Source organism: Xenopus laevis, chromosome 5L (genome assembly GCF_017654675.1).
Source record: "Xenopus laevis strain J_2021 chromosome 5L, Xenopus_laevis_v10.1, whole genome shotgun sequence".
NCBI lineage: Eukaryota > Metazoa > Chordata > Amphibia > Anura > Pipidae > Xenopus > Xenopus laevis.
The window spans coordinates 32,231,313-32,243,640 of NC_054379.1; the positions used below are offsets into that span (position 1 = coordinate 32,231,313).

The 12,328-nt window shown below is 39.8% G+C and overlaps 1 protein-coding gene across 4 annotated transcripts in view; it reads right to left on the minus strand.

Annotated features, from left to right (window-relative positions):
* The window catches only part of commd1.L (copper metabolism domain containing 1 L homeolog), a 49,943-nt gene that overhangs the window by 9,650 nt on the left and 27,965 nt on the right, over positions 1-12,328 (minus strand). Inside the window, exon 4 of one of the 4 annotated variants that reach the window (XM_041562314.1) lies at positions 4,606-4,712. Within the exon in view, the coding sequence (XP_041418248.1) occupies positions 4,698-4,712 (15 nt within the window). The 3' untranslated portion in view covers positions 4,606-4,697. 4 annotated transcript variants of the gene reach the window in all.

Genomic DNA, 12,328 nt, shown 5'->3' on the forward strand with positions numbered 1-12,328 from the left:
CTCAGGGCCGGAACTAGGGGTAGGCAGAGTAGTCATGTGCCTAGGGCGCAAAGCTGGGGGGGGGGGTGCCAGGCATGTACCTGCTCTGTTGCCTACCCCATTGTCCGGTCCTGTCTCTCCCCGACTGTCATGGACATTTTTGCATAATTGCGCTTCTGCGCATGCGCATGTAGTTTCACGCATGCGCACCTTAGCGCAGTTTCGCGCATGCGCAACAGAGCAAGCACTACCGTGGCCGGCCAGGTTGCCTAGGGCGCCTGGCTGGGTTGGCCCGGTGCAGCCATTGCTACTCATAGGTAGAAGTCACAATAAGTATCAGTAAGTTTAGAGCAAGGGATGAGCTCATTATTATTATTATTATTATTATTATCAATAACAGTCACAGTGAATCTGCTTCCTGAGAACATAGGGTTGAGGAAGGACAAAATAAAAATCCAATAATTTGGTGCATTGCTACACACAAATCTGCATAAATATTCCTTTAGCAAAACATACAAACTCTCCTTATGAAAACTATTAATATGATCTATACCCATGCTGGTGCAAATGAGCACATACGTCTAAACACTACAGTCACTAATAATATCTTGACAAACAATAATTCCCATCAACATCATTCACCGTCTGATTCACCGATACACTGCGGTACAGTCAAGAAGAATTATAATTAGATATGTTATTTTCTTGACTTTCATGATGACTTCTCAGCCACGGTCTACAAATAGAAAACCAACTGAAAATTGTCTCAGAATATCACTCAACCCCTTTATGTTTCTACTAAAAGATCAGCAGCTTAATCACTGACTTTCAAAACTGCTACAAATTTGATAAATTACTTGATATATCAATATTAGCCCTACTGAGCGTGCTCCCAGAGCTTTACTAACGTATGTAAGAAAGCCATTGCTACCATCAATAGGAATTATCCAATGCTGCCAAGAATCACAGAATAAAAGGCCAGAAATATCGCTTACTGAGCTTGTATCCGAGGACAGGGTAAACTTTTATTTTAAAACCTACTATCATGCCAGGGCAATATTGCACTGGCATTCTAAGAGTTAATACTGCAAAAGTTGTTGCTAGTGTTTTTATTGTCAGCAACCATTTAGGTAGAAACAGGCCCGGATTTATAAACCGGAAGAACCACAAATCCGGGCCTGGGTAGAAATTTTAGAATAATACTTTTGAATGAAAAAAATACAGCAGAAACCCCTAGGGTCCAGAAAAAAAATGATATAAAAATCCAGAAAAAATGTAAAAAAAAAAAAAAAAAAAAACTCTGGATCCAACCGTTTCTACCCGTGAAGCACATTCAATTGTAAAAGGAGTTGGGAAAAAAAGTTCTTGGGGTGCTAAATAAGGGCTATGATTGGCTATTTAGTAGCACCTATGTGGACTGTCAGATTACAAAAGAGTCTATTTAACGATACAACTGGTTTTTATACAACCAAAACTTGCCTGGAATTAAAAAATAAGCACCTGCTTTGAGGTCACTGGGAGCAACATCCAAGGGGTTGGGGAACATCATGTTGCTCGCAAACCACTGGTAGGGGATTATGGCACTAAATGGTAATCCAGAAATCTGTTTAAAGGGGTGGTTCACGTTTAAGTCAACTTTTAGTATGTTATATAATGGCCAACTCTAAGCACCTTTTCAAATGGTCTTCATTATTTATTTTGTATAGTATTAAAATGATTTGCCTGTTATCATCGCCCTAATTGATTTTTGCACACAATCCTTTGATTAAGAGCGGTTGATTTGCCTGGAATTATCCTCACTAATTTTAGATTTGATTCCATTGAAACTTTCTGGAGATCAGGAGAGGAAGGGAGTGCGGACGGCTTCATAATAAACACCACGCTCTCTTGTAATATTAGCTCAGCGCTGGAACAAGTTCCATTAGCAAACGCTGGTAAGAGCAAACAAGCCAAGTTTCAAGATGGAAAATGTTACCTAAAATTAAAAGGACGGCAGAGACTTCAGAAAACACGTTGCTTAAAGGAACAGTAATGCCAAAAAATGAAAGCGTTTTAAAGTAATTAACATATAATATACTGTTAGCATGCACTTGTAAAACTGATGTGTTTGTTCATATAAACGAGCTGCTGTGTAGCAATGGCAGAAATTGAAAAAAAAAATACTGTATGGCACAGGTTAAATAGTGGATAACAAATAACACCATTATGTTCTACAGAGCTTATCTGCTATGTAACCGGAGCCTTATCTCTGAATGGCAGCCCCCGTGGCTACACAGCAGCTTGTTTATATAAACTATAGTAGTGTTTCTGAAGCAGTGCATGCTAAAAGTATTTTATATGTTAATTATTTTAAATGCTTTCCTTTTTTTGTCTTACAAACACACACACACACACACACACACAGTATATATTCAGGGAGTGAAAAGCAGCAAATATATAAACCAGCGTAGAAACTGACCCATGTGCAATTAACCTAACCCAGAAATAGTTTTCAAAATATTTTGGACAGCAAATAAACATTCACCTCCAAATTTCAACCAAAGTGGCCTTCATGCTGGACCCCAGTGTGGGACTGACTGTTTCTGACCCTCATAGTGACGCCAACCCCACAGACTGGGAAGCTCTCAGCTAGTGGAGGAGACAACAAATAGAATTATGGTGGAGGCAGCTTCGGCTGGCAGATAGCGCCGGTGAGTTTAACGCTTATTCACGGACACAGTCAACATTGTAGCTAATTAAATTTTTAAATGATTTTCTCCTGGCATAAACATAGCAAGAAGGCGAGCAGTTTTCCTGAGTGATGAATGTGGAAAGTGTTCATCAGTGAAAGGACTCTGGCTCTGTACCTTGTTCTGCTGCCAAGCTCTGCTGAGATTTCCAGGCAGGACATGCACTTCCATCAAGTGAACCCCCTCCCCCCCAATGTAAACGCGGCTCAATCCAACTTTTCTTGTGCTTTTCTCATCCGTCTGTTGACCACACAGCGAAGGCCATTAGAAATATTAAGCCTACAATGCATTATAGAGATGTGAAAGACTTCAGTGCCTGCGTGCACTGTATTTCACTTTTCTACTGTAACTGCTGCTTTTTGTTGGCTCAAAAGAACCTCAGCACTCTCACTAATAATATTATACAGCCCAGAGAGGTGCCAAATGAAGTCCCGAGATGACGGTCTGATTTCCTTTTGAAACCATGGTAAACCCTTTGAAAATGGACCATGGATTGCTAATGAGGAGTCAAACTCATCATTTCCATGTACCCCTAAGGCCAGTGACTTTCCAACACATTGAGTTTAAACCACTACTCTGCGCTTCAGTAATGGACAGCCCACCCCACACCTGATACAAAACTATCAGCATCCAAACTATACATTTACCTCAAAGGAACAGTTCAGTAAATAAATTAAAACTGAGTAAATAGATAGGCTGTGCAAAATAAAAAATGTTTTTAATATAGCTAGTTAGCCAAAAATGTAATGTATAAAGGCTGGAGTGACTGGATGTGTAACATAATGGCCAGAACACTACTTCCTGCTTTTCAGCTCTCTAACTCTGAGTTAGTCAGTGACTTTAAGGGGGGCCACATGGTACATATCTGTTCAGTGAGTTTGCAATTGATCCTCAGCATTCAGCTCAGATTCAAAAGCAACAGATATGACTCATGTGGCCCCCCCTCAAATCTCTGATTGGTTACTGCCTGGTAACCAGTCAGTGTAAACCAAGAAAGCTGAAAAGCAGGAAGTAGTGTTCTGGCTATTATGTTAAACATCCAGTTACTCCAGCCTTTATACATTAAACTTTTGCCTAACTATATTAGAAACATTTTTTATTTTGCACAGCCTATTTATACAGTTTTTATTTTCACACTGAACAATTCCTTTAACGCCTACACACACTGGCCTTCACGATGGGATTCCTACCCAGTTCTTTTGGTCCCCGAGAGATCAGTGACAGTCCTACAATTTGGGAGTTAGTCTATACTTTAGGGCAGGCCCGGACTGGCAATCTGTGGGGCTGCTGTAAGGTCCCTTAGACAGTCACTATTTATTGGGCTGGTGGAGGACTATTTGGGCCTCTGAGTACTTGGAATGCCAGGGCCCATTTTGACTGCCAGTCCAGACCTGCTTTAGGGCAGTGATCCCCAACCAGTGACTCATCATCAACCCCTTGGATGTTGCTCCCAGTGGTCTCAAAGCAGGTGCTTATTTTTGAATTCCTGGTTTGGAGGCAAGTTTTGGTTGCAAACAAACCAGGTGCACTGCCAAATAGAACCTACTCTAGGCTGCCAGTCCACATAGTGGCTACCAAATAGCAAACCACAGCCCTTATTTAGCACCCCCAGAAACGTTTGTGTTGCTCCCCAACTTTTTTTTACATTTGAATGTAGCTCACGGGTAAAAAAAAAAAAAGTTGGGGATAAGTGATGAGTGAAGTTTCGCTGCAAAAATGACACCCACAGACTCCAATGGGCAGAAAAAAATTGTTACATGGCAAAAAAAAAATTTAACCCATAGACCAATGCATTTGACTAATTTTCACCATTACGCGAATTCTCAGCGTAACTGCAATTTTTTCTTCAGATATCAAGTGTTTGGCTTAGATAAGAAGCATATCTCACATACCAGTGTTCACATAGTTTCTTCCAGTGGTTCCCAAGCCGTGGGACTGGCCTCGCTCAGCATGAAGACCAGTTAGGGTGCAGGCACACGCTACATAATGTCACTCATGCTGAATCTATTAAAAACATTTGAATTGCATAAGTGTCTGAAATTGCCTTCTTCATTTTCCAGCGTTTACATGAGTAAACTATTTTACAAACAGTGATTCACCAGGACACTGTCACCAATTATTCTGCAAGTGAAACAACCCAGTTAGTTCTTGAAAAAAACTGAATTTTTAAAAATTCTTCATTTAGTTGGTTACCTTTAGAAATCCATCAGCCCGGGATTCTTTAGGTAACACCATAATAATTAACCAGACTCCAAATGGACATTGGTTTATGGGAAATTCATTACTATCAGTGTGACTACATGATTGGCTGAAACCTGCAGATTTGTCAATACACACCCAAACTATGAAGTAACATTCTACATTGAGCAGGAACCCTAGGACATTACATTAAAGAAGAAGGAAAGGTGAAATCATTGGGGGCGCCAAATGTTGTCATTTACCCGAAACCCTGCCCAGGGTATTTCTGAGCGAGCACCATACTAAAAGTTCTTCTTCCTACTTTTAGTATGTTATAGAATGGCCAATTCTAAGCAACTCTTCAATTGGTCTTCAATATTTATTTTGTATATGTTTTCAATTATTTGCGGCCTTATTCTAACTCTTTCCAGCTTTTAAATGGGGGTCACCGACTATCTAAAAACAAATGCGGTGTAAGGCATTTTATGGTTATTGCTTTTTATTACTCGTCTTTCAATTCAGGCCTCTCCTATTCATATTCCAGTCTCTTATTCAAATCAATGCATGGTTGCTAGGGTAAATTGGACTCTAGCAACTAGATTTCTGAAACTGCAAACTGGAGAGCTGCTAAATAACTCAAAAGTCACAACTAATAAAAAAATGAAAACCAATTGCAAATTGTCTCAGAATATCACTCTCTACATAATACTAAAATTCAACTTTAAGGTGAACAACCTCTTTAATCAAATGCTGACCTTTTCACTATACTGTGCATGTGTTGGCCTGGGGCTATTGAAGAATGAAGGAGGAAGAACACCACTCTGGGGTGCTTCTGAGAAGAACCCTGGGCTGGTGCAATTTTTTCTGCTAGCCTGGGTTACCGACTCTCTTCTTTTCCCACATAAAATGGAAAAAAATGGACACAAAATATACACAGTAACTATCCAGGCTTTGACCACTTACTGTTTCTCTTTATAACTTCTATTTGTCGGAGAGTGTGCTTTCTTGTGCAATTTCCATAGAATAAATGTGCATCTTTAATAATTGTATTTTAACCAGCACAAAGAGCTGGGTGTCTGTATTCCTGGAGAAATACACTGCATTACCCTGTACATTTTCTGTAAAGCTTCATGCTAAATATCAAATGACACCATGCTAAGGCTTATATTGCCTTTTTCAATCATCTGGTTCCCGGAGAGCTTTAACTCCAGACTGATGAAGCGCTTTATCATCAGCAGTCATGTTATCACCCTGTGAATGAGCTGCTTTGGAAGGATTACTGAGCGAGCTGAGAGGAACGAGCCTGACAGGCGCACAAAAGCCCCCATGAAGCAAGATATAAATAACTAAAGAATATGTTTTCAGCATGAACTTCCATCCTGCTTCCTTATCACCAAATTAAAGGTCTGTTCAGATGAAGAAGGCTTGGATTGAATTACACAGAGCTGTACAAAAGTTATACTGCAGCTAAGTAAAGCTGGCCATGCAAACAGAGATCCGCTCGTTTGGCGAGGCCACCATGAGTGGATCTCACCCCTATATGCCCACCTTGAGGTGGGTGAAATCTGGCTGATCTGATCATGAGTCCTAGGATGAGCATACAGGAGATCGGATGGAGGACTGCATCAAAAACTAAATGCAGCCTTCGATCTGTCAAACTATTTAACCCTGACCAATGGACATCTGGCTGACTTTTGGACAGATATTGATCAGTGAAGCCCATCAAAGGGCCCCATACGCTGCCCAATGTTAATCTGTCAAGAGTCAAAGTTTTATTGTCATATGTAGAAAGTACAGTGTATACAGTACAATGAAATTCTTACTTGAATGCCTTCTTCACAGACTAGACAACATAATAAATAAAATAAAGTTACAATAAAGTTCTGTTTACTTTCACTATATACAATAAGGGTGGTGGCACATGTGAATATTCGGGGAGATTAGTTGCCCAGCGGCAAATCTTCTCTTCTTCGGGCGACTAATCTCCCCAAAATGACTTCCCGCCGGCAAGAATGTGAATCGCTGGTGGGATGGCATACGAATTGCTTCAGATTTCCGAAGTCGTCCCAAGTTTCCTCGTGAGGCAATTTTCACAAATGTATGCGATCCCGCTGGCGATACGTATTCTTGTTGGTTGGAAGGCATTTGGGGAGATTAGTCGCCAGAAGTAGGGGAGATTTGTCGCTGGGCGACTAATCTCCCCGTCTGCCACTACCCTAAGGTTCCAAAATGGTCTGCCTTCTTCTAAATGCAGTGGGCAGCTTTGATCTGCCATGTACAATGCTGGTGGTAAAGAGAGGGACACCAACAGCAGCACCCAACCCAAAGAACTGTGACCTGCATCTGAATCTACAGCTTCATTATCTGCAACCTGACCTGTTTACACAGCAATAAACCCAGAAGTCACATCATCATGGAAAAGAAGTGTCACCATTATCATAAAACCAGATGAGATGTCATCTACAGGGTGGCAACGGACTCTAACCTTTAACATTTCTTGGATTAGAAGTAATTATGAAATTATTTCTAAAGCGTCCCGTTTTACATCCCCCCTATTCTGGCATTCAGTCCCTCCTTTACCTCGTTTTATGTATAAATGATGCATACTGGAACTTGATTTCTGCTTTCCAAGAGAAACCACGTGGAGCAGAGGTGGCAGCCTTGGTTGAACACCTCTCTGACCGCCTTTCAGTCTTAGTCATGTGAAATAAACATTAAAATAAAGGGTTGAGGATTCAGTCTAGTGACTGGGGGTGGCCTGCTGGCATCTGGTGAGTGGCTAATGAGAATAAACAGGCAAAATGCAGATAATAGCCATATAAATCACACAGAAAAGCCTAGAGCCCTTGTAACATTCCACTGTAGGGTTTATGACCTTTCAATTTGTTCTGTGCACTTTCTCTTTATCTTTTAATGCAACACCAGACTGATCAGTGTCTGTTCATTCAGTCAAACTAAATATTCCACTTCTGGAATATATATTCACTTTTCATTTCTGACTCCTCATAGACTAACAGGGTGCAAGACTCTGGCCTATTCAGATTAGGGTGCTTAAAGGAGAACTAAAGCCTAACTAAAGAAGTAGCTAGAAATGATGTACATTATCTTTTGGGCTTCTGTACCAGCCAAAGGCAACCACAATCCTTTAGCAGTAAATATCTAGCAGTAAATATCTGTGTCTCCAAATTAGCTCCCTGTCTTCTTTTCTGCTGATTCACTGCACATGCTCTGTGCTGCTGTCACGTACTGAGCTTAGGGACCCAGTAACAATATACAGTATACATAGAATAGAAAGGTCACAACAGTACACAATATAAATGTCAGAATATAAGTCCTGGATCATTACTGCTATTGAGTAGTGAAACTTTAGGCTGGTGCAATAAATTCAGTATATAAAATATGGCATATTTAACCATTTTCATTTTATGGTTCAGTTCTCCTTTAACTGGGTACTGGGGACATTCCAGTATTCAGGTGAATACTGGGTGTTAGGCATGGTGGACGATTCATTTCAGTGTTATGAATCCTCTTCCTTAATCCCTGTAGCATTTAGGATAATTTATACCCACTGTGTGTTTCTACCAGTAACAGTTTTTTAATTACTTATTAAAGACGAAAAATAGATCATAGTTTTTTTATTCTTTTCCATTCCGTGCTCTTAGAACGTTAAAGGGTTTCTCCACCTAAATTCCGTGCATTTGCAAACTGAAAATGTAATTCTAAGGAGCTTTCCAATATTCATTCATTAAGTATTAATGGTTTTAAAATTATTTGTCAATGTAACAGATATCGATAGCATTATCGGCCCGTTCCGTTCTCTGGAAAGAAAAAAAAAAAACTAACAGGAATGAGTTCTTTTTCTGCCAACATTGCTTCAGGAGTCAGAATTTAAACAAACATAGTTCTATACTGACCCTTTATGGTCAGGCTTGATTAGAGTAAAACGTAACAAATAATAATAATAATATATATAGTAAATTAAAAAACTTAATTATTATTTAGTGCATTATAAAAACAGGAAACAATAGTTTCCTTTAAGGGTAAGATTTGCCTACAGTAACCACTTCTGATAAATATATTGTTTTGCTGTGAAATCCACATAAATCAAGTCTGAGATGAGGAACTACTAGCTAAACGACACAAGCAGTAAAAAAGGCCCAAACTATCACTGTTCACATTTATATGAAATAGACAAGTACAACATCTATTATGCAGAATGATTGTGAACTGGGATTTTCTAGATAAGGGATTTGTAAGTTATCTGGATCGCCATACCTTAAAGGAACAGAAACACCAAAAAAGAAAAGAAAGCTACATAAGCAGTTTATTGCCAATAGATGAGCCACACTAGTGCAAACTATAACACTATATTTATTCTGAAGAATGCTTTTTAATACCTGAGTAAACAGATCTAAAAGCTCTGTTTTGTTTGGGATAGCAGCTGCCATAGAAGCTTGGTTTGACATCACTTTCTGTCCGAGTCTCTTCCTGCTCACTCATAGCTCTGGGCTCAGATTACAGCAGGGGGGGGGAAGCAAACGGAGCATGCTCAAGCCCTAGCCCTGAAGGTTTAAGCTGAAAACAGGAAGTCTGATACAGAAGCACATGTGTACACAATAGAAGGAAAGAAATGCAGTGTCTCTTTTGACAGAGGATTCAGAGCAACATTGCTTTAAGGGTTTACTTTTGTATTTATATAGACCTTTCTGATAAAGCTTTACTTAATTAAAGCCTTTCCTTCTCCTTTAAAATAAATAAAATATAATGTACCAATGTGTTTGCTTCAGAAACACAATTGTAGTATAAAGTTTATATAAACAAGCTGCTGTGTAAACATGGGGACAGCCATTCAAAAGTAAAAAGGCTCAGGTTATATAGCAGATAAATTCTACAGACCCTATCTGTTATATGCTATTTAACCTGTGCCATTTAGCCCTAGCTCAATTGCCTCCATCTTGCAGTTTGTTTATATAAACTATAGCAGCGGTTCTGAAGCATATACACCCATTATACCAGCCCAGGGCATCAGTATGTTATATTGTAATTACTTGTTTTGTTTTTTTTTTAAAGTTGACTTTCTGGATAACAGATTTCCGGATAAGGGATCTCATACCTGTATTTATAGATTTGTGGACTCCAAATGCAGAAAGGCAAGCATTATGCAGTTCCAAACAGATAAAAGCAGCAAAGAACAAGTGCATGCATCAATATGGCACATACACTGGGATCTCAGTGCCAAGCTGCTTAATGAAGTGAGAATGTGATGTGTACAACACTTCAGCCACATACTGTGATGATACATTTGCGGGTGTATCATATTTCAATGATGTTGCCATCATTAGGGTTTTAGCCAAATGCTACTGAAAGTTCTGATAACAACTGACAGTGTCAGACTGTTGGAATGTGTGCCACAAATGCACAAAGCTGGCAAACAAGAGGGAAAGTGGTAACTTGGAACTTGCAGCTTTACACAAGGAGATTTAAAGGGGAAGTAGATGCCCCTTTTTCAACATATGTTCAATGAATAGGGCTTGTGATGTGAGATAATGAGCAGAATTATTACAGCAGACTGCTGATTGATTTTGATTACAACTGGGGCCGCGATTGTTATCTGCAATTTTTAGAGCACAGACACATTTCTGCAGCATTTTTACAGAGATTAGCCACCATTCACATCAGCCCCTACCCCAGGGGAGCTTAGAGGCACATTTAACAAAGGTCGAATTTCGAATTCACCCCCTAAACACCCATAAATTTGAAATTCATCCAATCGAAATTTATTAATAAAATCACATTTTTAAAACTTGGATGAATTGAATCGACCCGAAAACTCGAGATGAATTTAAAAAAAACTAAAATGTCAGGAAGGCTGCAAACAACTCCAAATTGATCACTGGACCTCTTCCATTGACTTAAACAGCAATTTGGCAGGTTTTAGGTGGCGAATATTAGAATTTGAGTTCTTAAAGGGCCAGAGTATGATAAATCTCGAAAATCAAATTCGAATTTTTTTAAAAACTCAAGACGAATTTGAATAACTCCCTAGTCAAATTTGAGTTGTGATCATAAAAAAAAAATCTAAAATTCCTATTTTCAATTATAACAAATAAAAAAACAAGCAAATAGAAAAAGTATTGTAGTTTTTTTTTTTTTATTTGTTATTTTTGCTACTGGCTTACACGGTACCACAGTTTTTGTTTTATGCTATTTTCAATTCAAACACTTGATAAATCTTAGAGACTAAAGGTGGCCATAGACGTTGCAAATATGATCTTTCCTGGAAAAGATGTTTCCAAGAAAGATTGCTTGTTTCAATACACGTTCAGAGCTGAATCATCAGATATACAGGTAGAAACAAAAGAATTCTACCTGTATCGAACGATTCAGCACTAACAATGGGCGATGTTCGGCTGACTTCAAAGGTGCCCAATCAAAATTTTCCCTATCGACGAGTCTTCTGCTGATATCAATCAGCTCATCTTCCACCATACACGCACAGAATACCATACGAAAATTAGATATCAGTACATCTATGGCCACCTTAAGGCTAGGGCCAGACAGGGCAGAAATCAGTCTGCTGAAATCCGCAAGGTGATTTCAGCCCCCGATCACTAGTCAAATCTTCTTGTCTGCTTGCGTTCTGGAAGCCTTGTGTTGACTCCAGTGCAAACAGACTCGGTGGATTTTGTTGAAGAAACACAAGACTTTGCACTTCGAGCTGAAATCCACGGAGTCTGTCCTGATGCGAGCAGACAAGAAGATTCGTATAGAGGTCGGGGCCTGAAATCAGCCTGCAGATTTCAGCACTTTCTGGCCCTAGTCTAAAGTCTCTAACACACACTATCACACAATTTTATCAGATGTCCGTTAATCTGCCTGTATGTTTTTGAAGTGTAGGAGGAAACCCACAGAGACACAGTGAGAACATGCAGATAGTTCCCAAGCTGGAAACAAACTCAGGACTCCAGGTTAGTAAACCAGATAGGGAATGTTACAGGCCACACAAATACTTATAACAATAGGAGCCGAGGCTGCTCTTCATTTCCTGTTCCGAAAGTCAGGCAGTCAGCACAAATTAGAGTCCTGCAGCGGGTAACCTGCAAAAGCCTGCGGGTTGCAGAAAGAAGTTTCAGGAGCAGGCATAGACACGGGTCGGCGGTTCTCCGGGTTGCCTCAATAGCGAGGTTTACTCCTTTTTTTTCTGATCACGCCTACTTCCAATTACGTCACTTCCGGTTTACAATGACAGCACTTCCTGTTTTACTCCTTTTCTTCTGATCACGCCAACTTCTAATGATGTCACTTCTGGTTTACAATGACAGCACTTCCTGTTCCTTGATGGTCATCGGGTCCCGGATTGGGTTGCGGATAAGGTACTTGCGGGTCGTGTAGCGGGCCAAGCGGGTATCAGGTCAGGTTTAACAAATTGGTTCCGCGCAGGA